Below are 25,746 nucleotides of genomic sequence, written 5' to 3'. Positions count from 1 at the left end.
GTGTTGACTATCCTTGCAACACCTCTGGCAGCTGGCATACAGGTATAGGTCTCCGTGTTAATATTCAGCCACAGCTGTTTCAAAAGGCAAGACTGTCTACCGCTTAGTGAAACCTTCTCTGGGAATGACCATCTGTCATCCTCACTTGTACTTCAAGGAAAACAGACAAAGTGACATTTTGTTCTGGATAACGGTGGAGAAAGACTGCCCTTCTAAGTTCCTTCAGCATCTGTATTAGTCAGCTTTGAAAATGATCATGAAAAGCAAAGTTTCTGATAAAGTGTACATAAAAAAGAGGTATAAGTATACACTGGGCTATCCTGAGAGAACACACAGATCCAGTCCCGAGTAAGTCATTTTGCCTCAGACAGCTTAGAAAAATTAAGACGTAGGAGGAAATGCTCATCCTGAAACATTAAAAATATTAAGGCTGTTCTTAGCAGAGAAGTGTAAGTGTTCTACGAAGATAACCAACAAAATGATCTCAAACAGCCATACACGTACCTGGCTTCTCAGACACACAGGACACACATTTACTGTCTTCTCCATTATTAGAAACACAGCATACTGGACACTCCCAAGATCCCAGGGGCCTTTTAAATTTATCTGCGAATCCTACGGCGCCCGTGGTCACAGTGCAGGTGGGAGGTGCGGCGGCCACGGGCACAGCGCTCGCCGCAGCCACTGGCAGCGTAAGGACTCGCTTCACACCAGTTCCGGGTTTCGGTGTCTCACAAGCTACGCATTTCATCGCTTCGGGTTTGTTTTGCACTAAACAGGTGTCACAATCCCAGGTCCCGACTGCTGGTTTAAATCTGTCTCCAAAACCCGTCCCTGATGTAGAGAGAGTTGACTTGTCACTTTTGCTTGGTGCTCCAATTCCAGTTTGTTTAGCAGTATCTTTTGCTGGCAATTTTGTTGCCTGACAGGCTATGCACTTGCCGTCTGTAGCTTTGTTCTGGAGCAGACAAGTATCACACTGCCACGACGACGACGATCCAGGTGACCCAGATTTTACACTTTCTCCAAACCCAACTCCCCCAGAAGAAAAACTACTTATTGCTGGTCTTGTATAAACTACTGGGCTTGTGGTAGTAGGCTGAGCAGCAAGAGAATCTGCCTTTGGTGATGTGAAACCTGTAACAGGGAAAAGAGTGTAAGTTAAAAAGAAAAAAGAGAGAGAGACAGAGAGACAGAGAGAGAAGCTCTCTAATCAGAACATTAACTGAAATGCTATTACTGGGAGAACATGTATTTACACACATTTATTGCAGAGTTCCTAAATCCCAACATGAGCTACTTAAAAGTAGAGTTTTCACCTAAGCAATATTTAAAAATTTTTTTTAACGTTTATTCATTAAAAAAAATTTTTTTTTTAAGTTTCTTTATTTTGAGAGACAGAGAGAGCAGAGGAGGGGCAGAGACAGAGGGAAAGAGAGAATCCCAGGCAGGCTCCATGCTGTCAGCGCGGAGCCCGATGTGGGACTTGAACTCACGAACCATGAGATCATGACCTGAGCCGAAACCAAAAATCGGATCCTCAACCGACTGAGCCACCCAGGCGCCCCAACATGTATTCATTTTGGAGAGACAGAGAGAGACAGAGCATGAGCAGAGGAGGGGCAGAGAGAGAGGGAGACACAAAATCTGAAGGAGGCTCCAGGCCCCCAGCTGTCAGCAGAGTCAGATGCAGGGTTCGAACCCACAGACCGTGAGATCATGACCTGAGCCAAAGTCAGACGTTCAAGTGACTGAGCCACCCAGGCGCCCCAGCAGCCATTTTGTTTGTTTTTTGTTTTGTTTTCCATTTGTTTCTTTAAGTTTATTTATTTTGAGAGAGAGAGAGAGAGCAGGAATTGCGTAGGGGCAGAGAGAGAGAATACCAAGCAGGTTCCGCATCATCAGCACAAGGCCTGATGCAAGGCTCGAACCCACAACCCTGGGATCATAACCTGCGCTGAAATCAAGAGTCGGATGTTTAACCAACTGAGCCACCCAGGTGTCCCAGCAGTTTTTATTAATCACATAATCAATGAGTGACACTCAGACCTAGTTAAAATCCTACAAAAGATGTATTGTTTATAGTGTATCACCTTCTTCCTCTAGGAATTTCTACTTACTATAATTCAACCAATATCTAATTTGAGGCTTTGATTTGTAGTAATTTACTGACACACCCCGCGGGCATCTAGGTTTTGCTACACTCTTGCTGCAATACAGATCTGCAGTATAGTCACAGCCTTCCTCCCGCATCTATTTCTTCCTTCAGGTGTTCTCCTGGCTATGCCAAATGTCTTCAACATCGATAATCTTTGAATTCTGTCCACTTATAACCCACTGTTGTGGTATCCTCTACCTTCAGTACACCCAGCTGAGCTGAGTAGGTATGCGTAATGGACAGACATCCCTCCAAAGTACAACGGAGTTGTAAGGACTGGTCTTAATTATACTAAGTTCATACAGCACTTTAAAATGGTAACAGTTCAATGAGAAACACGATGTAAATTCCAACAGAGAAGAACCAAACCATCTGGCAAGGTCTAGAAATTACAGAAATGAAGACCCAGCCCACCCTCGAGGAGCATGAGCTCCTGCTACTCAAAGACCTGCCCATGGAAAGTCACCAAACCCTAACGCCGACAAACTGCCTCCAACAGTTCTCCAGTATAATCACAGAACCTTTCACACTGTAAGGGTCCCCTTTTGGTAACCACTAAAGGTGTACTCAGACAATTAAGGTATTTACACAGAACCATGGAATAACAGGAACTGAAAAAGTCTCCGCACTACCGGAACTGCTGTCATTGAACCGAATCGATTCACTCCAACTTGTATCCACGGGAATGACCTTCCAATCCTTTACTTTGGACCAATTAACCTTTGTTTTACACATGCCAATAAACTCAGTGACCTGTTTTTCCAGCTCATGACACCAAACGAAAAGAAAAGTGGAGGGTAAGAAGATATAAAAGATTTTGAGATTTTCCAGTGCTACAATTATTCCAACCTAGAGCTAGTTTTAGCATAAAGGCAAAACCCATCTACTTCACTTACTCCCAGTAGTCTAAAATGTACTGTTTTGCTAATGATTAATTTGAGTCACTAAGGTTGGCACCATTTTAACAGTAATCATCTCAAGATTTTAGACACTTATTTTCCTTCCCCCTTTTCAAGTTTTTCTAATTTCTCTCAAAAGAACATAGGACTCCAAATTCTTGCTATTTAAAGAAAATTAAAGGGGAGGAGGAGTGGGCACCATGAATGCAAAGTATAACTTATGTGAAGATAGAGCATATGAATTTGATGCATATCTACCACTCAGTTAACTAGCACAGGCGCCCTGGAGCTCTGCCCCAATGGCGTCAAATCGTCTAAATTGCTGGGACCCTTGTAGGCAGTGTACTCATCTATAAAACGAGAAAGCTAGACCAGAGACACCTAAATCTGGCTGCAGAAGCCATTCTTATCTGGAAATTCTTACTCAATTATACATGAGCACATCTATCTGCTAGGTAAATCTAAATATTCTCTGAGTGACTAGATCACCTTACAAACATTTATACATTCCTATAGTATAGGTCACAATCGGAATTGTATCTATCCTCTGATTTTCAAATTGAAAACTTTTTCCTATTTGATGACTTCTATTCATTGCCTTCAAGTTATTTATTACTAGCTTTCAATTCTTGTTTCAAGTGAGTACTGTCCCTTACATATATGTATGTTCGAATCATCCAATGTTATCTTTCTGTTTGGTCTTGTTATAAGACGATCACAACTGGGCAGTAATCTGAGAAGAACAAGGCAGGTCAGCATCTCATCAGAGAAAGATATGTGCAGGTGTATCATCAGGTTTATTTACTCGTATTCCATATTGGCCTATCTCTATTAAAAGGCAATTCATTTTCCCTTCTACACTTGCCTCTTTCTCCTGCTATCCTCACCTCCTTAAGAGATGTCATTTTAGGACAGTCTTTGAATTCTAAACAAGTAGAGTTTCTAAGATATTTACTCCAAAAGAATTGCATCTAACTACGTCTACATCAAGTCAATTTCCTAACTTATGCCACACATGACATTAAAATAGGACCAAAAATCTGTAATGAAGATTTTAGAGTATGTCAAAGGCAGCTCTTATCTTACCAGGGCTTTTGAGAACATCTAGGACACTTCCTTCTTTCAGGGTTTTTGCAGGTCTAAAAGGACCCTCACAATCTTCATCTGGCTGCTTCTTACAGCTTGTACTGTTCACTGCATTGGTATCTTGAGCTGTAGAAAAGATACTATGTCAAGAAGAAGCACCGGATCAAGTTAAATGTATTAAAGAGAGCTTTCAAAGCCAATGTGGATCAACTTCTAAAACATCATGAAAGTCACTGTAATTCAAAGATAATGGACAAATTTACTTAAAAATACAAGGTTAATTTGCTAGTACAAGAAAGCAAAGATAATATTTCCCATACTATACACTGTACATTTTTCTCCTCCAAAAAGGCAAAAAGCATGAACTATAATTGTTACCCAATAAATTAACTGGTAATCAAAACAATCAAACTCAAGCACTGGAGAGGTTATGGCACCCGGAGCAAGCTCCCAAACTACAAGAAATATGCATCTGACTACACAGCAATTTACAGTACTGACTGAACCAAACTTTCAAATAAATACTCAACTGAGCAGTTATTTCATTTCTAGAAATTGATCCCATGATTAAAAATATCCTTCAGTTATAATATTGAAAATCTGGATGATAAATGCTCAATAAGGGACCGAGTCTGTCAATTACAGAATACCGACACGATAGATTACTATGTGGCCACAAAACATTCTCAAAAGCACAGTTATAGGTAAAGACGAGTTAAAAAGCCCAGAAGATTGTGAATGATACAAGAGTAATGGTGGCTGCCAGTGTTGAGTGACTTTTTACTTACTGCTTCTACTTTTTATGTTTCCTAAATTTTCCAAAATAAATATACCCTTAGACTTAAAATAAGAAATCTATGTTTTCAGTATGATCATGGCTTTGTGGTTCTATTTTTAAGGGGGAAAGTTTCTGTTTACAGCTGAAATATGTGTGGAACTGTTTCAATATAACCTAATAGGTGTGTTTCTGTGTGTGAGAAGGAAGGGGAAAGGAGAGAACGAGAAACAAGACTGGCCAAAAAATGTGAAGTGTCGAAGCTGGGTAAACAGTACATGGAAATTCAGTCTACTACTTCCGAAAATGTTTCAAGTTTTCCATAATAAAATACAAACAAGGTTTTTCTTAAGTGTTTGCCAATTTTAAAAGGAGTAGTTTCAAAAAAATCCTACCTACCTCTACCTCACGCCATAAACAAAAATTAATACAAAATGGATCAATGATCTATACATGAGAACTAAAACCATAAAATTCTCAGAAGAAAATCCAGGAGATATATGTTCATGACCACGGATTTGGCAATAGATTCTCAGATATGACATCAAAAGCACAAGAAAAAAACCTGAACTTCGCCACAATTAAAAACCTTTGTGAATCGAAGGACATTACCAAGAAAGTGTAAAGACAATCTACGGAATGGGAGAAATTATTTGCAAATCATGTATCTTAAGGATCTAATATCCAGACTACATAAAACTGCTAACATCTCAGCAACAAAAAGACAAACTAACTTAAAAATGGGCAAAGGACTTGAATGGACATTTCTCCCAAAAAGATAAAGGGCCAACTAGCACATGAAAATATGCTCCATTATGCACCATTAGCCATTAGAGAAATGTAAATCAAAACCAAAAAGAAGCATCACTTCACACCCACTAAGATGGCTACCAACAGAAAGTGAAAAGTACACATGGTGAGAATGTGGAGGAATTAGAATCCTCATACACTGCTAGTGGCAACGTGAAAGGAACCAGTGGCTGAGAAAAACAGTTCTGTGGTTCCTCAAAAAGTTACACATAGAACTGCCATTTGACCACCAACTCCATTTCTAGGTATATGAGCACTGAAACCACTATCCAAATAAATACGTGTACCTGAATTTTCATACCAGCACTATGCACAATAGCCAAAAGCTGGCAACAGCCCAAAAGTCCATCAATGGATGAATAGAACTATGATATATCCATACAATGGAACTTCACTCAGCCATAAAAGGAATGAAATTCTAGGGTGCCCGGCTGGCTCGGTAAGTAGAGCATATGACTCTTAAACTCAGGGTCTTGAGTTCAAGTCCCATATTGGGCATGGAGCCTACTTCGAATAAAAAGTAAGTAAATAAATAAATTTTACAAAGAAAAAAGAGTGAAGTACTGATAAATACTGTAACACAGATGAACCCTGAAAACAAGTAAAGGAAGCTAGATGCAAAAATCACATGGTAGGATTCCAGAATAGGTACATACATACAAACAAAACACAGACTCGTAGTTGATAGGAGGTGGGGGAGAAGAAATGCGGAATGACTGTTATTTAATAGGTACAGGTTTCCTTTGTAGGGGGTGATAAGAATGTTCTAGAACTAGACAGGCTGTGGTAGTTGCACACCATGAATGTACTGAACACCACTGAATCTGTTCCCTTTCAAATGATTAATTTTATCTCACATGAATCTCACCACCGTAACAAAAACATACAAGAAACAAAACACTGTACCTACTACTTTTTACAACTGTGTCAAAACAAAACATACAATTGTATCACTTTGTCATAGTCTATCCTCCTTTAGAATAAAAATGGCACTGCTTTTAGTAACTTAAAGTAAATTTTAAGGATACCCTGAAGTGTATTCAAACTGCTGGAAAAAGATAGTGGAAAAATTAGCACCTGCCACAAAGTAATTAATCGTGACTTCTACATTTTCAAGCAGCTTGTTAATGTCAAAGTGGTGAGAATCACTGTCACAATTCTATACATGCCACTTATAATAAATGCCTTAAAAATATGGATAATTTCCCCAGATGTAATGAAATACAAAGGTTGTTTGAACAAGCTGCCGCTCATCCAGTTATCACCAATAACGCATTAGTAAAAACTGGAGGATTGTCATGCCTTTCCTCGTAACCAGGTGTGAAAATGGTCATTTGCAGAAGTTTTTTTTTTAATATGTATTTATTTATTTTAAGAGAGAAAGCATGAGAGAGGCAGAGAGAGGAGAGTGAAAGAACCCCAAGCAAGCTGCACACTATCAGCATAGATCCCAACGCAGGGCTCCAACTCACGAACCGTGAGATCATGACCTGAGCCAAAACCAAGAGTTGAGCACTTAACCAACTGAGCCCCCCAGGCGCCCCAGGAATTTGCAGAAGTTTGTTCCTCTTGAATTCATAATAACATTGAAGAAAAAATTCATGGTAAAAACTATACCTGAAATGTGCCTGTTATACTTTCTCTTACACAAGGCTGTTTTAGTCAATAAAAAACAAGACTGCAAACATACCAAATTCCTATTTTGTGCCACTCTCATAATCTATGCTCTTATCTTCCAGCTCATCCAGAGCTAGAACATCTGGCTTCTATGTCCTAGCTCTTTGGTTGTTGTTGTTGGTTGCTGCTGCTGCTGTTTTTACTCTACCCTTTGAGGGAGGATCTAGTATTTTTTAAATTCCAAAACTATGAGGTAAAAAAACTGAGATGGACAAATACACGCTTCTGGATAGGGCGACAGAACTTAACTGATATCTCAGCCTATAAAGCCCCGCCTCCCAACCACCCCCTCACTTGGGGACACGGCTGTCACTCCACGACACCCAGCTCACGCCATTTAAAATCACTGTCTTCCTACTACATTCAGATTAAAATCCAATTCTTTCAGCATGGCATTCAAGAATTTTTAGAACTTAAAGCTACTTCTTAGCTTTATTACAAAAGATCTACAGATTTTGAAGAATATCATCCTTTTTTCTCTAACTCCCACAGCCCTGCACTTGCTGTGTGTCTCTGGAGTAACATGCCCTTGCTCAAAACGTCTTGAGGTGAGTAACTTAGCCCAGATGGTTCTCCAGTTCTGGAACAGCAAACACTTGAAAGAAAACCACCATCACAACAAAATCCCATGATTTAATTATCTGCTTGCTCATTTCTTTCCCTCAACTACCCCCATTCCTGAAATATTATGTATCACCACCTGCAGAGGCCAGCATAACCCTAACACATAAAAATGTTTGTGAACTGAACACTAAACCCAGAGATGGGATCCACGATAATTAGAATTTCACCTCGATAACAAATGTAAACAACACCTGAATTTCTTATGAGAGTTCATTTATAATAAACTGTCACCTTAATGGATATACTGCTGGTGTGACTATCCCTTCCCATAACTGAACTGTAACATATCCATTTAGTGAGCGGTTTCTGAGAAGGTTACTAAAAACTATTGCCAAAGGTTGATATTAGCTCCTGTCTGCTTTTTAGAGCTAATTTCATTCAAATGAATTTATAAGAACTGCCAAAGATTAAAGAAAGAATTTGAAATACTAATCTAATGCATGCAACCATTTTTATGTAACAACTTGGGAGAAATTTTTACTTACCTAAACTACTACTTGTAATTGGTTCTGAAATACTACTAGAGCCAGAAAGTTCTGTTGTTTTCGCAACAGGCACACTAAACGTAAATCCAATCTGTAAGGAGAAAAGGTATCCTTAATAGTCTACTTAGTTTTGAAACAAAATATCAAATATGGAGCTTTTTCTTATTCCAACTCAAAAAAAAAAGAGACACTGAATTTCATGTAGAGATTTTACAATCTCCAAAATTGAGATGCTTCTTATAATGAATGGTGTGTTAGGTCTAAACAGCATTTTCAATTTCTTAGGCATTTTTTTCATTCAAAGCAGTACATAAAGTAATAACGTGCTCCCAATGCTCATTTCTAGGTTTCTAAATGCCATTTGCCAATAAAACACTGAGATTTTATGGACAGTGGACAGGTTTCAGGCACACAGCAGGGATTACATACAATATGATCTGGAATATCTAGCAGTAACCAAAAACAAGAGCACAGTGAAAAACACAAGGCAGCATGTAAAAATGATATGCATGCCAAAGATGCATGGGGCAACTTGAACATTAAACTTATATCACTCAAAACACCTTTTTTATTTTAATTTAATTTAATTTTTTAAATTTACATCCAAGTTAGTTAGCATACAGTGCAACAATGATTTCAGGAGTAGATTCCTTAATGCCCCTTACCCATTTAGCCCATCCCCCCGTTCTACAACCCCTCCAGTAACCCTCTGTTTGTTCTCCATATTTAAGAATCTCTTATGTTTTGTCACCCTCCCTGTTTTTATAGTATTTTTGCTTCCCTTCCCTTGTAAAACACCTCTTTCTTAATTATGAAGAAATATGTATTATGAGGCATAAAAACCCAAAACTTTTCCAGATTAAAGGCAATTCAACAAACATGTTAACCAAATGTAATGCAATTTAGTTGATCAGGTTTTGATCTTTACTGGATCTGGGCCATTAAAGGACAGTCTGGGGCCAATGGGGAAATCTGAATATGGACATTATTATTATACTATGTTACAATTTCATGGATAGAATTGTATTGTGGGGGTGTGCAAAGGAATGTCCTTTTTTCTTAGGGGACATATGGAAAAGGTGTAAAGGTATCAAGATGTTTGCATCTTAACTTTCAAATGATCACGAGAAAATATACATGCTTGTGTGTGTGTGTGGTGAAAAATAAACAGGTGTTCACTCATTCAAGATTTCTATACACTGACTTTTTTAGGTTGGAAGAAAAACAATGGTATTTCTTACCACCAATGGCATCTTGGATTTTAAAAATACAGTATGCTTCTGAAATCAGTATGAAATATTCCTTGCTTGCTACTTACAGATGACGGAGGTAGAACATCTGCCTCAGTAGATTTTACAATTGGAGATGAAAATCGAAACATGGGACTGCCAGGACTGTTTGGAGAGGCCACTTGTACCTGGTTTTCCAAATTATTAAAATAACACAAAGAGTTTTTAGTAAAAGTAATCGACAATAAAACAGACCTTAACTTAAGCAAATTATTTCAAAGAAGCCAAAAGCAATTTATTTCCTTTTAGATTTAAAAATCCCTTGTTAAGGGGCACCCAGCTGGCTCAGTCAGTAGAGCATGAGACTCTTGATCTTGGGGTTGTGAGCTCCAGCCCCACGATGGGGGTAGATTATTTAAAAATAAAATCTTAAAAAAATTAGTAAAATAATTTGTTAAAACCTGTGAAAAATAAATGGTAACTACTATAAAATCTGGCTTCTCCTTGGACGAGTATACACTATCTTAGAGGTAGGTGAGTATTTATCTAAAGGAAAAAAATACCATCCATAAGAATATGTTCAGAAAAAGTAAAAGCCAGGACAAAATCATAAAAATTTTCAGGAGTAGTTAATCCTACCTGAGAAATAAAAACATAAACCCAATCTTACCAAAAAAAAAAAGTATCTTAAATCAGAAACATTGGAAACAAACTTATAATCATCGATCTCTAAGGCATTGCATAAGAATTAAACAGCACTCCATTATAATGTATCCCTTTATAACATACACTTTAAAAAGCAAAACACCATTTCCATTTTTCTTATTCTCAATTTCCATAGCAAGAACTTAACGCTTCAAACAGAATATAGTATTTTTTTTTAAATAAGGAACAAAAATCACCTCTATTTGTACAATAGTTTTGTACCTTGTTTGTCAGTGATTGTGAGGGACTAACGGGTGATGGAGAGGAAGTTGTGATCACAGAGGAACTAAAATTGAAGGTAGGCAGTGAAGAACTGGTGATGGGTAGAGAGATTTTCGGCAATACTGGCACTTCCATTTCCTAAAACACAACATGTGTCATAATGATAGATTTCATCTTTCAAGTCATTCCTTTATCCCTACTTACTTTCAGGTGGAACTGAGAACAGGGAGGAGGCAGCAGCATACAGGGTTAACAATGTGGGCTCAACGTGGATGGAACTGGAGAGTGTTATGCTAAGTGAAATAAGTCATACGGAGAAAGACAGCATATATTTTCACTCTTATGTGGATCCTGAGAAACTTAACAGAAGACCATGGGGGAGGGGAAGGAAAGAAAAAAAAAAAGAGAGGGAGGGAGCCAAACCATAAGATATTCTTGAAACACTGAGAGCAATCTGAGGGTTGATGGGGGATGGGAGGGAGGGGAGGGTGGGTGATGGGTATTGAGGAGGGCACCTGTTGGGATGAGCACTGGGTGTTGGTATGGAAACCAATTTGACAATAAATTTCATATTAAAAAAATAACAATCAGTCAAAAAAAAAAAAAAACAAAAAAAACCACAATGTGGGCTCTCAAATCAAAAGAAATGAACAAGATCTGAATCCCAGCTGTGCCACCACCAGACCTGGTGGCTTCGTGAACCTAACTGCCCTCAGTACAAATTTCCTAATGGCTGAAAATGAGGAAAAAATTACACCACCGTTGTAGTATTAATATAAGACATAAAGTTATACATGGCCTTGGCATGTAAAACAAGCATTTAATAAACATCAGTACCAATGAGTTTGGTGAAATGCCTTGGTTTTTTATCCCAATATACTAAAGACCACTCTGAATCTCAAGCAACCCAGAGTTGGACGGCAAGCAGAGTTGTGCTTCTGCTGATGGTGTAATAGTTCGTATCTGAACATTGACCTAACAAATAACAGTTGTAAACCCTAAACAAAATAGAAACAACCATATGAAAACACTGCCGAGCGACCAGAAACAAGCACAAACTGCAGAGATAAAAACCACGTGGAAGAAACGAGGAGCACTGGGTAAGTTTCCTGCACTCTTTCGGAGTTAGTACCACTGCATCAATTGAAATGGAGACAGAACGGCAAATGTGTTCACTGAGGAATCATGGGACAGGCTAGGTGAGCACAGCAGCTCAAAACTTGAGGGGAGATGCAGGAATGGGGAGCTTATAGAACTGCACGTAAACTGTCCAAGCTTCTAGCAGACCTGTAACCTGCTCGCGTGCAAGGCAAACACCAAGGAGCCAACTTAGCAGAGTTCCAGCTGCCACCCACAAGTGGGAGAAGAGTTTGACTTCGGGTTAAATCCCCTACTGGCTAAAAACCATGTGAATACTACAAATGGATGTCATTTATGGTACATAAATCATAGCTCTGTAAAGTCGACCCCTCCACCCAAAGGAAAAATAAAGATGCTTTCAGATAAAAGAAAATTAAAACAATCTGTTGCCATAAAACCTGCTCTGCAACTTCTTCAGGGCGAAGGGGCAGAATAACAAATGGAACTCAGATTTCTGGAGATATGAACAATATGTGAGCAAACACAAAAAAACTGTTTTTCCTCTTAATTTCTTGAAAACACATATAATTGTACATGGGGCACCTGGGGTGGCTCCGCCAGTTAAGTGTCCAACTTCACCTCGGGACATGATCTCACAGTTCATGAGTTTGAGCCTCAGATTGGGCTCTGTGCTATAGCACAGAGCCTGCTGAGGATTCTCTGTCTCCCTCTCTCTCTCTCCCTCCCCCGCACTGTTTCTCTTTCTCATAATAAATAAACTTGAGAAAAATTATTTAGAAAAAAATAATAAAATACATATAACTGTATAAAGCAAAAACTATGCACTATGTGTTTAAAGCCTATCTTATTTTAATACAAATGACAAGTATAACCTGAAATACTAAAGAAGGGCAGTAAATCAAACTATAAAGTTGCAAGATTCTTAAATTTTGCAGGAAGTAGTACAATATTAACACAGAGTAGAATGTGGAAGTTAAGGATACATATAGTAAAATTCTAAGAGGAACCACTAAAAGTGGCATGCAGAGGTAGAGATAAAAAGCAAAGTAATTAAAATGTAAGTATAACATTAACGAAAAGACAGCTTTCCAAAGAAGGCAAACCAAAAAATGGGAAAAGAAGAAAACAAGATAAAAATGGGAGACCTTAATCCAATACAGACACACACACACACACACACACACATAACTATAATGTTACTTATAATTACATTAATTATAAATAAACATTCCAATTAAAAGGCAAAAAAAAAAAAACATAAAAAGGAAAGACTCACCTATATACTGTCTATAAGAAACTCACTTAAAAAGACAGAAGTCAGTTAAGCCGACTTCAGTTCAGGTCGTGATCTCATTGTTCGTGAGTTTGAGCCCCGCACCAGGCTCTGTGCTGACAGTGCACAGCCTGTTTGAGGTTCTCTCTATCCCTCTCTCTCTGCCCCTCCTCATTCGCTCTCAAAAATAAACAGTTAAAAAAGAAAAAAAAAGGCAAATGGTTGGGAAAAGATATAACCTGTAATTAGTAAGCCTAAGAAGGCCTATTCTAACAGAGGCTAGCTATATTAATACCAGATATTGCAGATTTCAAGACAAAGAACATCTCCAAAGATTTTTTCTTTAAAGAACATTTAATAATATTAAAGGAGGCAAATCACTGAGGAGCCATGATAGATGTTAAGGTGTATGCTTTAATGAGGGCTTCAAAATATGTAAAGCAAAAACTGACATAAGGGGGAAAAGACAAATTCACCAAATGAAAGTGGACAATTTTAACTCCTATCTCTCAACAATTTAATAGACTAACCAGACACACCCCACACCCTGGAAAAAAAATTCAGCAAGAACAAAGATGATCTAAGAAATACCATCAGTCATCTGACACTTTATATAACACTATACCCAACAACTGTAAAATACAGTCTTACAATGAGATACCACCATATCCAAAGCAGAATCGCTAAAGTTAAATGATGACAACTATTAATAAGGATGAAGAATGAAAGAAATACTGACACACTGTTGGTGAGGGTATAAAATATTATATTCACTTTGGAAAAGGGGTTGGCATTTCTTAGAAAGTTAAACACATATCATACAACCTAGCTCCTCCACTTCTACGTTATTTACCCTCAAGAGAAATCAACACATGTCTACAAAGCACTACCAGAATGTTCATAGCACCTTTATTCATAATAGCCAGGCATTATTAAAGAACACACACACTGCATAACTGTATTAATATGAAGTTCCAGAACAAGCAACACCAACATATGGAGGAGAAAATGAGAATAGTGATTGCCTCCAGAGTAGGAGGCGATGAGTACTAACAGAAGGAACACAAGTGAACTTTCTAGAGCAATGGAAATGTCTGACACGTCGAAAGGGGTTTGGCTTACACAGGTGCAACCATTTGTCAAATGCATGAATGACACAGCTAAGAATTTTACATTTTACTACATGTAAACTTTTGCTAAATTTAAAAACAACAAATATTTAACTGCAATTTGTGCTATATATGCTGAAGTATTTGGGGTAAAATATACTGAGATCTTCAACTTACTGTGAAATGCATCAGAAACTAAGATATACACTTGATAAAGCAAATATAACAAAGTATTGGAATCTAAGTGCTAAGTATATTTGTGTTCACTACACAATTCTTTCCCTATTTCTTATGCTTGAAACTTATCATAATCAAATTTCAGGGAGGGGAGAGGAAGCGAACGAAGATGCATTTGACTATTTCAGTAGGGAAGTTTCACCTGATCTCCAATCTTCAGTCTTATTTTCTTCCCTTTAGACCCTCACAACACCTGGGAACATCAGCTAAACAACCTATTATCTTACTTATGCCAACTCAATAAGCCACAGACTTGGACATCCTGGTTCTTTTTATCACTGACCTTGAACCAAGCCTAAATTTGATTCCTATTCACCAAAATTTTGACTTAGTTGATCAGAAGCGGATCCCACAAATCCACAAGAAAGTTAAGAACTGTAACTGGATTATTCCAGATACTTTGAGTTGAACACAATCACCAGATATGTGACTATGTATTACCTTTGTAATACCTTTACATGGGTTATCTCACATGAGGAAGATACTACTGTTGTAGATGAAGAAACTAAGGCAGAGAGATACATGGCTTAATATCATACAGCTATTAAATGGCAGCCATCCCACAGACACAAGCTATTTATTCTTCTTATCTCCATTTTACAGATAAGCTGATGTACATACAAATTATTCTGACCAAGATCACTCAGTTAGTAAGCAGCAGGCCTGTACCTGACATGACAATATCAATCAATTAAATCTCCCCAAACTCAGTTTTATTATATACTCCTAATCTGTTCTGTATCAATGAGATTTTTTCATTATTTCATTATTACTGGTATCACAGTAAAGACAAAAAGGCCAAATATTTAGTGACTAACACACATTCCTTATAAATTTTGAGATCTAAGAGAAAGTGAAAGGCAAAACATACTTTTACTACCTCATAATGCAAAACGGGTTATTTACAACACAGAGCTCTATTAACCTGAATGTTTAAGTGAATAAAAAATACCAATCCCTGCTAAATACCAAAAGTACCTGAAACTAGCCTAATTTGTTTACATTCCACTAAAAATAAAATGTCTTCCATTTGACTTATCCCAAAAACCCATTAAAATACCCACAAATGTTCCACCCATTTACCAAAAGTTCTTATTCACTATATCTGAATTAAGAACTAGTCTAAACGTTACTTGTCATCTGAAGCGAAAACAGCACTGAACACAAAATAAGAAAGCGTCTACCTAGAAACCTCTTCTACCTAGATTTAAAAAACAGAGGGTAGGCAGAAAATTTGCGGCAGCCACCCCTTTTGTACCACTTTCCTCGGATATGTGAAGACTAACTCCAGTGTGGAACAGAACTAAGGACAGGAATTGGGTGAGGCATCCTGGGATACAAAGTTGGCAGTTGGCCAGAATGGACAGGGGGCCCAGAGAAGGGAGGAGGTGATAAAGAGTTCTGGAGTGAGACTTTCATAAAGCTCCTTACAGTATACCAACCAGTAAGAGGAAACAAAGTAAATTAATAAACTTTCACACCCTCCCAATGTCTTGATACAACAAAAGACACACAAAACACATATCTTTCTGTAAGACAGTCAAAACTGAGCTACAGATCTAAGCATGAACTTCAGCTAAAGATCTTAGGAATATATTCTTCATAAAAGTTGAAACTGAGGGGTGCCTGGGTGGCTCAGTCGGTTGGGCGGCCGACTACAGCTCAGGTCATGGTCTCGCGGTCTGTGGGTTTGAGCCCCGCGTTGGGCTCTGTGCTGACAGCTCAGAGCCTGGAGCCTGCTTCCGATTCTGTGTCTCCCTCTCTCTCCGCCCCTTCATTGCTTGCTCTCTGTCTCTCTCTCTCTCAAAAATAACAAAAATTAAAAAAAAAAAAAAAGTTGAAACTGAAGAGAAAGAAACAAAATTCACAAATCTGTTATCTGGCAAACACCACACCAAGATGTTTTCTTCATACAGGGATAAACTTTAAAAAGCTAGAGACACAAATTTTACTGAGAAATATAAAGCCTTGTCTAAAGAACAGGCTACATAAAGAGCTATACTAATCACATACTAATTTCCTTATGTATACAAAGCAAGACAAATAACTCATTTTTTTAATGTTTTTTTTTTAATTTTTTATTTTTGAGAGAGACAGAGACAGACAGAGCACGAGTGGGGTTGGGGCAGAGAGAGAGGGAGACACAGAATCCAAAGCAGGCTCCAGGCTCTGAGCTATCAGCACAGAGCCCTATGCAGGGCTCAAACCCACAAACTGTGAGATCATAACCCAAGCCCAAGTTGGACGCTTAACCAACTGAGTCACCCAGGTGCCCCAAAATAACCCATTTCTTAAAGGTAATTTAATCATGTCTACATAAAGAGCTTTTATAACAACAGAAAATTGGTTTGCTTAAGAAAACTACAAAATTTTATGAGCTGAATCACGAATGGCATTCAAGACTTTTTCTTTTAAGATGGTAGATAGAATACATTAATACATTCCTTCCTTTTACAACACTGCAGCAGAACAAGTAGAACCTCAGAAAAAGACAAAACCTCAAGATCAGTACTGAGCCAAGACCCCAGCATAATGTCATATATCACAAGCGAGGCTCAGAGGCAGAACATCCAAGCTGCCAAAGCAGTCATGGTTCCAGTGAGTCAGAGAGGCACAACTACAAAACTGCTAAACAGGAAAAGAGGAGATAAAGAAAATGGAAAAGAAAGACTGCCTACTCTGCATAGACTTGGAAAGCATACCAAGAGACAAGAAGGAAATTAATACTAACTCTTATAATTTCAATTAACACATGATTTTATAGTCAACAAAAACTGTTACAGAAGATCTCCTGTTTAAAAATCTAAAAACTCCTAAAAAAATAAAACTCATGCATCAATGAAGAAGTCACAAATGAAATTTTAATTGGAAACAAACAACAAGGGTGCTTGGGCGGCTCAGTTGGTTAAGTGTCCAACTCTTGATTTCAGCTCATGTCATGATCTCATGGTTCGTGAGTCCGAGCTCTGCCTTGGGCTCTGTGCTGATAGCTCAAAGCCTGCTTGGGATTCTCTTGGGATTCTCGCTCTCCTTCTCTCTGCACCGCCCCCCCCCCCCCCCCCCGCTTGCTCTCTCAAAATAAATAAAAAGAAAAAAAAAAAAAGGAAACAAAAAACAAATGAAAGTATTAGGTATCAAAACTTAAATGATTCAGTTAGGATGAAATTCACCTGTGAAAAGAATGGAAGAAGGCCTGCATTCAACCCAGAAGTAGTTAGGAAACAAACAGAGCAGCCTATAGAAATAAAGGCTAATTCAACCAATCTTTGATTGGTCCTTATCATTTCCAAACTTTCTGGTTCAGAATATATAAGGAACTCTTCCTAATAAAAGAAATAATCCAATAAAAAAATGCATAAAGGAAGAGAACCCTAAATGACAAGAAACTCACAAAAAGAGGTCTCCCTCCCTAGTAAACACGAAATGCTAAATAAAACTCCAATGGCATAACACTTCACACATATCATCTTGGCAAAAACGTAAAAATAAATAAATAAATAAAATCAAGTACTCTAAAGAAAAAGCAGATCCACCCTACAGTATTCAAACTGCCTTCAAAGCAATAAGGCAACATTTACTATGTTTGAAGATGTGGATCCTCCCCGATAATCCAGCAACTCCATTCCCAGATAAACAGCCTAGAGAAAGTGCTGCTTGTATGTGTTGAGGCAGAAGTGCATCAATACTGACTTCAGCATGCATTAGGATGTACAGAGTGGACTGTGGTATATTTTCATACTGGATAAATCTATAACAGTGAAATTAAACGACCTGGCAATTATCTTTTACAACACCCACAAATTGCACAAATCACAGGAAGAAAATGGCAAATGAGAAGAACATGTAACAGTATTAATCCATTTACCTAAGTTTCAGAAACAGACAAAACCCAACCAAACAGTAACATTCCAAAGGTCAAAGAATTTCAGTTGTAATTCTCTTACTGAAAGGAATTATGGCTTTTTAATGGTACCCATAAAACACCAGGTTAGGTTTTCCGTGCCGTCACAGTGAAGGTGGTTCAAAAAGCCCGCTAACTGAACACACACACACACGCATGCACACTCACTTGGAAGGGACTATTTCAGTGGCAGAATATTCATTCCTGTGCTGGGTCTCCCCCAAGACCCACCCTTCCAGAACTCCCCTCACCACCACTACACCAAAGCTTTTAATAAACCTCAAGAATATAAGCATATAACCTACCTCTTCCTCTGGAGGTTTAGATGCAACAAAGCGTGTTCTCTCTCGTCTCATCTTGCCGCCTCCACTACCTACTCCAGAAGATAAACCATTGGCTGCAGACATACTGAAATTTGGGTAAGAAAAGCCACTAGGCAAAGAAAAAGAAAATTAAAACAAATGATATATTACTCTGGTCCATAACTTGTTAACTAACTGAACACCTAAAAATCAGAACTGCTAACAAGAAAATATACAACTGAATGTGATTTTAAAAGCAGACAGAGGGGTGCCTTCGTGGCTCAGTCAGTTACGCGGCCAACTTCAGCTCAGGTCATGATCTCGTGGTTCTTGAGTTCGAGCCCCACGTCGGGCTCTGTGCTGACAGCTCAGAGCCTGGAGCCTGCTTCTGATTCTGTGTCTCCCTCTTTCTCTGCCCCTCCCCTGCTTGCTCTCTGTCTCTCAAAAATAACAAACGCTAAAAAAAAAATTAATAAAAAAAAATAATAAATGCGGACAGATTTGTGTGTGTGTGTGTGTGTAACGTTTGTTTTTTAACCTTCTTAATCTTCAAAAAAACATACATAAGTCAAACACAGACCTTACAAATAACATATAAAGAAGCTTAACTATGAAGACGCATTACCTTTCTCGTTGTTCTCTGTTTTGTCCTGGTGTCACAGGGTTCTCATATCCAGTCTAGAATAAGATGAGCACACCAGATTTACATGCCTGCTTATTTGTTTTCATTTTCTTAATACTTCCCTTCTGTCAATCCATTTTAATATTTGAAATCAGGAATTTGATGGGTTTTTAGTGAGTGAATCCTAAAACTTCCAACTTATACCCTGTTTCTGAACAGCAACTAAATTACAACACGACTATACACATAAAATGTCACTGAGCACACTGCCCTTTCAATAAAATAGTAGTACACAAAATTAATACACTTACAGACCGCAAAAATACTTTTACTCTTCTCTCATTCTGGCCTATTAAAGGTGTAAGCAAATTTACAAGGATCTTCTTTGGGAAATGCATCCCTCTAATTTAAGTTCTTCCATTAAAAGAATATCATGGCTCCTTGGAGAACTAGCAAATCACAGGGCTGAGACCAGAAACTTACAGGACGAGCCTAGATTCTTTTACATCAAAAGCAACTAAATGTTCAAAAACTGAGGGGGGGAAAAAAAACCAAAAACAAAAAACTGAGAGGAAATATTAAAAGGACACAGGAGCCAGTTCAAAGGCCAAATGATAGAACATGAACATCAAAATAATGCCAATAAAGGATTATAAACTACAGAATGTGAGAATTAAAGTTGACTTTAAAAACACATTCAAAGATAGGTATGTAAATGAGATTAAAGAAAACTTTTCCTCCAGTAGGAGGTCAACTAATGTTAAAAGATAGGTGGAATTAGAAAACCACCCACTGGCAATCTACAAACAGGTTTAGGCAAAAATCACCAATAATACTAACTACTGAGAGGATATTTATCCTCTCAGTTATCTACCCACCAGATATTTATTAATTACAAAAGACAAAATCATCACTTCGCAGTGAAAAAATCTTACCGCTGCCACCTTAATTACCAAAAGCACATAATTAGAATCTAATCATGAGGAAACATCAGACATTCCCAAACTGCAGGACATTCTACACAGTAACTTACTTGCACTTTAGAAATCTCAATGTTAGGAAATACAAAAAACAAACAAAAACCCTAAAGAACTGTTCTAGACTAAAGGAGATGGAGGGACAAGAACACTAAAAAATGCAATACATAATCTTGAATTTTTTTCTTTTGGGATAACTGGAAGCATCAAAATAAAATCTATAGATCAGATCACAGAATTGTATAATGTTAAGTTTCTGCTTTTGATAATTATTCCGCAATTATTACATTAAAGGAATTCCCTGTTTGTAGGAAACACACAGTAAAATTAGGACATAGTATACTGTGAAGTTTTAAAACTGTTCTTGCAAAGTCTATGAATCCAAAATTATATGTGAAATATTTTTAAAATTTTAATAAAGCAAGTATGACAAAATGTTAATGAATCGGTGAAACAAGGGGTAATGGCTAAACACTACTATTCTGTCAACTTTAGCTTGAAAATTTTTAATAAATTAGATTATGAAGATCAGATGAGATTAAATATAAATAAATGCACAAGTAATGCATAAGATACCATGTAAATACAATAAATACAAAAAATACACTTTAGCTAAACAACACAAGAAAACAGACAACCCCAGAACATGGTGACATTTTAAGACAACTGGCCTGGTCTCTTCAAAAACCAATGTGCCTAGCAATTCCACTCCTAGGTACAGACCCCAGAAACACCGCAACATATGCCTACAAAACACCTGTACACCAAAGTTGAAAGCGGTATTATTCATTACAATCAAAAAGTAAAAGCAACCCAAATTTCCCTCAACTGATGAAAGGATAAACAAAATCTAGCATATCCAAACAATGAAATATTCAGCCACACAAAAAGGAGTAAAGTTCTGATGTGCACTACAACACGGATGAACCTCGAAAACATGCTGAGTGACGTAAACTAGACACTAAAAACCATATTCTAGGATTCCATTTAAATGAGGGGCGCCTGGGTGGCGCAGTCGGTTAAGCGTCCGACTTCAGCCAGGTCACGATCTCGCGGTCCGTGAGTTCGAGCCCGCGTCAGGCTCTGGGCTGATGGCTCATCTGGGCTGATGGCTCAGAGCCTGGAGCCTGTTTCCGATTCTGTGTCTCCCTCTCTCTCTGCCCCTCCCCCGTTCATGCTCTGTCTCTCTCTGTCCCAAAAATAAATAAACGTTGGAAAAAAAAAAAAATTTTAAATGAAATGCCCAGTACAAGCAAATCTATAGAGACAGATCAGTGGTTGCTTAAGGCTGGAGAAGGAGGGGTGAGAATGAGATTTTGGGTGGTTGGGATGAATGGTTATAAAAATGTTCTAGAGTTAACAGTGGTAATGACCAAACAACCCTGTGAATATGCTAAAAATCACTGTTCCACTGTAGTCTTCAATTAGGTATGTGAATTGCATCTCAATAAAGCAGTTGTTTTAAAAAAAAAAAAAACAATGTGGTAAGGGTCAAGGTTTGAGGTCAGAAAGAGAAAACGCAAAGCAACGTGTGATATTTGCTTGGATTCTGATTCAAAAAAGGAGCTGTAAACAACACTGGAATGTGGACTAGATATTAGACAATATTACATTAATTTCTTTGGATGTGGTAATAGAGAAGTAATTAGGAAATGTATGCCAAAGTACTTAGGGGTGAACAGATGTGTTATACAAAATTTTATTTTCAAATGGTTCAACAACAACACAAACAAAACACACCAATAAAGCAAGTCTGGCAAAATTATTTCATCTAAACCATGAGTACATACTAGTGTTACTTACTAGTAAATACTAATTTACAATTTGATCACAGTGCCAGCCATTTGAAAGGCACACCAACTCGTAACCATCACTAATACACAAACTTTATGTATTACCTAGTTGCTAGACTGCAATGGTGGACTACTCATATATTATTTATTCTTACTCATTTTGATCAATATCCAAAGAATAGTGAAAATAGGGGCGCCTGGGTGGCTCAGTCGGTTGAGCGTCCAACTTCAGCTCACGTCATGATCTCGCGGTCTGTGGGTTCGAGCCCCGCATCGGGCTCTGTGCTGACAGCTCGGAGACTGGAGCCTGCTTCAGATTCTGTGTCTCCCTCTCTTTCTGCCCCTCCCCCACTCACACCATGTCTCTCTCCAACATATAAATGTTTAAAAAAAAAAAAAAAAAAAGAATAGTGAAAATAAACACATACTCACATTGTGCTTTTTATCTATTCTTTGAGTAGTCTTCCTTAATTCACCAGATGGGGTCAGAGACGGTTTAAAATAAACAGTTCTATTTGTTGCTATGGAAACCGGCTTCGGGGTCATGAGTCTCTGAACGGGGGGATACTGAGAATCCACCTTATAGGTAATCAGAAATCATAGAAAAAACTTTTTTTTTCATATATATCGGTGACACATATCTAAACGTTATCTGGCAATAGCTAATGTGAGCTAGAGACCATGAAAATGCCTAGAGAAATATCCAGTATATGCAAACAAATACTAAAAGGAAAAATGGATAGTAATAGAATAGTAATAGGTTTATATGTAAACCTGTATATAATAAAATTCCAAATAGCTTCAGACTATTTTTTTCTACACTTAATGACTTTTCATATAAGCAGAAAAATGGAAACTATATTCAAAACTGTTCTACAAATCTAAGTTTTCACATGTTGAATTTCAAATACAGAAACTAAAACTGATTTTGCCACATTTTCCCCAAATTACTCTCTAGATATCCTTCAGCTGGAAATAAGATTATTTTTAAACTAGCTATGAAAATAATTGCTAAAACTGTGAGCAAACCTCTCTCCAAGTTAATTTTCCCCTATTGTTATTTAAAAACCAAACTAAAAGTCTTAAAATTTATTAGTAAAACTATGTTAAGAATTTGAAATCCTAGGGGCACCTGGGTGGCACAGTTAAGCAGCCAACTCTTGATTTCAGCTCAGGTCATGAGCTCACATTTTGTGAGATGAAGCCCTGCGTGGGGCTCTGGGCTGACAGTGCAGAGCCTGCTTGGGATTCTCTCTCTCTCTGACCCTCCTTCACACACACGCGCGCGTGCGCTTATGTGCGCGCTCTCTAAATAAACTTAAAAAATTAAAAAAAAAAAAAAAAAAGATTCCAAATCCTAAAATAAACTGGCATTATTATCTGAGCACACAAGTGTTTTGTCAACAGTCTTTTGCAACACGGAAACACAGTAAAAGTCCTGTTGGTGAAAGAGGACCATAAAGCCAAGAACTTGTACTCTGTCCAAAGACTGTAATACAATGAATACAGTCCTTTCTCTTAGCAGCAGCTGTGAACAACATTGGTTTCCAAGGCAAAGCTCCTGCATACTAGCTCTTCCCTAAATCCTCATCACAACTGTGATCTTATAACTCAATGACAGTCTATTCTGTAGACTGTTACATCTGTGAAACATGAACTACAATATTGTATTCTGGCCTTTATATATCTTCACACCCATTAATAAAACTGTATTGATACTACACTTAAACATTAATAAAGACTTTTATCAATGAGAACTTGTATTATGGTACAATTTTTTAATTTACTTTTTAAACAATCTAATATAAAACAGGAGTGTGAGAAAAGCAGCCAATGCCATAAATTAATCCCATCGCCATAGCTAATAATGGATTCTCTCTTGCCTGATCACAAACATCTAGTTAATTCTACATAGTGTTATGAAGTAACACTATCCCTCCCCAAACTCTCAATTTTAGCTTTCTTCTCTGCAGAATTTTAGTAAAAATAATTATAATTTACCAATATCTCACACACAGTTCTCACAATGAATTCAGAAAATTATGATAATTTTAATCAGTGACTTCTGAGGGAAACTGGTGTTGTAGTAAAAGCTTTCACAAGTAAGGATCTGGGACTCTGTTTCTCCTGAAGGATACTTAACTAGCCACAAGTATAACTTACAAAAAATATACCTCTTTAACTCTATCAAGCATTTTAATTTTTCCACAGTAACCTCCAAAACTAATTTTAACCAAAGAGAATACACTGAAAGGGTCATCAAGAAATTAGAATCTAAGTTATATTTTTTATTAGTTCCAGTATCTTGGAACACTATTTTGACTAATGAAATTCTATTACACACAACAGATTTGACGTGTTAATGAGGAAAGTTTAAAAGAGGATTATGCTCAATGAGGGTTTAGTTCACTGAACTTCTATAATTACTAAACATGTCAAGCACTGTCCACTCCTATTTTTATTTATCAAGAAGTCTGAGTCACTCATAGACTACCAAGACGCTGAAGATGGAAATGGCAAAGAACCAAAAAGTACTGAGCACTTACTACATATATAGCGTTGTGCTAAGGCAGGCCCTCACAAGCCGCCACAATGTCCAAGGAAACAAATCTTATCTTTCAAACGTGTCCCCTAATGACTATCAAATTCAATTTATATATTTACTAACTAAAAAATAAATACAATAAAACTGCTGAAACTTTAAGTAAATAAAGGCAAAAGAAGTTTTACCCTTTCCCTTTTGGCCTGAAAGTCTGAGGTCGTATCTATTCCACTCCTATCAAGAGGCTGAAAAAGTAAAATGCCATTAGAATAGACTGGAAATTGAGAAATACAGGACTTTCATCACCAATCTATAAAAATGTTATCTCTTATAAAAGGTTTATAAGTCAACTTACAGAATTCAGGGGAGAAGAAACAACAGACGGGATTCTTTTTGCATCCTGTTAATGTTGAAACAATACCAAAATTAAAATTTTTCACAAAAGTCAAATGTTATATACCTACATTTACTTGTGATTCTAAAAATTTACCGCGAGAGGGCTTGACATCTTCTCTAAAGTTTGCAATATCCGCCGAGCTGTGGAACTGGTCACACCATAGGACTGTGCATTCAGCTGCTTAGCTTTCATCTGCCTTCTGACTGGTGCCTATGAAGTAAACGTTGCATTACTGTTTTGGACCATAAACTCGAAAGCACAGATTTCAGGAAATAAAAGTATTTACAGAACAGAACAGATATCCAAAGAGAAATAGGATTAATGTCCTAACAGGAATTTATCTCTGGATGGTGTCATTATGCCCAAGTTCAACTTTTCTTCTTTATACCTTTTACTGAAAAGCCAATTACTTTTACAATCGGAAACAAGAAAGACAGCACACACCGCACTGAAGATCTGCAACTATGTTAAATGGGAAAAGGGAGATCACTGGTATAAAGTTCAGGCATTACTTTGATCCATTTATCCCTGATATTTAAATCAAAGAACACTTCTTGTTGAGTCACTATGTCGTCACTACGTCGTACACCTAGAGCTAATGTAACATCGTGTGTCAACTGTAATCCAACAAAAAATAAACATAAGTAAATCAAAGAACTAAATAAATGAGAACTATATTGAAATATTAGTTATTCTGGGTATTAATTAAATTCCAAGATAACTAAATGAAGAGACTGTAGGCTCTACTGTAAAGGAAATTAGCATTTTTAAACTAATTTCTCAAATTTTGAAATAAGAAAAATTTTTAAATACTCAGGCTAT

The 25,746-nt window shown here is 37.5% G+C and overlaps 1 protein-coding gene across 6 annotated transcripts in view; it reads right to left on the bottom strand.

The window, feature by feature from the left end:
* NUP153 (nucleoporin 153) overlaps window positions 1-25,746 on the bottom strand; it is an 87,681-nt gene that overhangs the window by 18,635 nt on the left and 43,300 nt on the right. For 5 of the 6 annotated variants that reach the window (XM_045497295.1, XM_045497296.1, XM_045497299.1 and 2 more), the window contains 11 exons: window positions 25,018-25,134; window positions 24,883-24,927; window positions 24,716-24,772; window positions 22,418-22,564; window positions 19,219-19,271; window positions 18,597-18,723; window positions 10,671-10,808; window positions 9,833-9,931; window positions 8,515-8,605; window positions 4,144-4,269; window positions 505-1,137 (listed from right to left, as the gene is read on the bottom strand). In XM_045497295.1, coding sequence (XP_045353251.1) covers window positions 505-1,137; window positions 4,144-4,269; window positions 8,515-8,605; window positions 9,833-9,931; window positions 10,671-10,808; window positions 18,597-18,723; window positions 19,219-19,271; window positions 22,418-22,564; window positions 24,716-24,772; window positions 24,883-24,927; window positions 25,018-25,134 — 1,633 coding nt within the window. The remainder of the gene's footprint in view (window positions 1-504; window positions 1,138-4,143; window positions 4,270-8,514; window positions 8,606-9,832; window positions 9,932-10,670; window positions 10,809-18,596; window positions 18,724-19,218; window positions 19,272-22,417; window positions 22,565-24,715; window positions 24,773-24,882; window positions 24,928-25,017; window positions 25,135-25,746) is intronic. The other variant, XM_045497297.1, reaches the window with a different exon arrangement.

The sequence above is a fragment of the Leopardus geoffroyi genome, chromosome B2, assembly GCF_018350155.1.
Source record: "Leopardus geoffroyi isolate Oge1 chromosome B2, O.geoffroyi_Oge1_pat1.0, whole genome shotgun sequence".
NCBI classification, from domain to species: domain Eukaryota; kingdom Metazoa; phylum Chordata; class Mammalia; order Carnivora; family Felidae; genus Leopardus; species Leopardus geoffroyi.
This window is presented reverse-complemented; position numbering and strand designations above follow the sequence as displayed.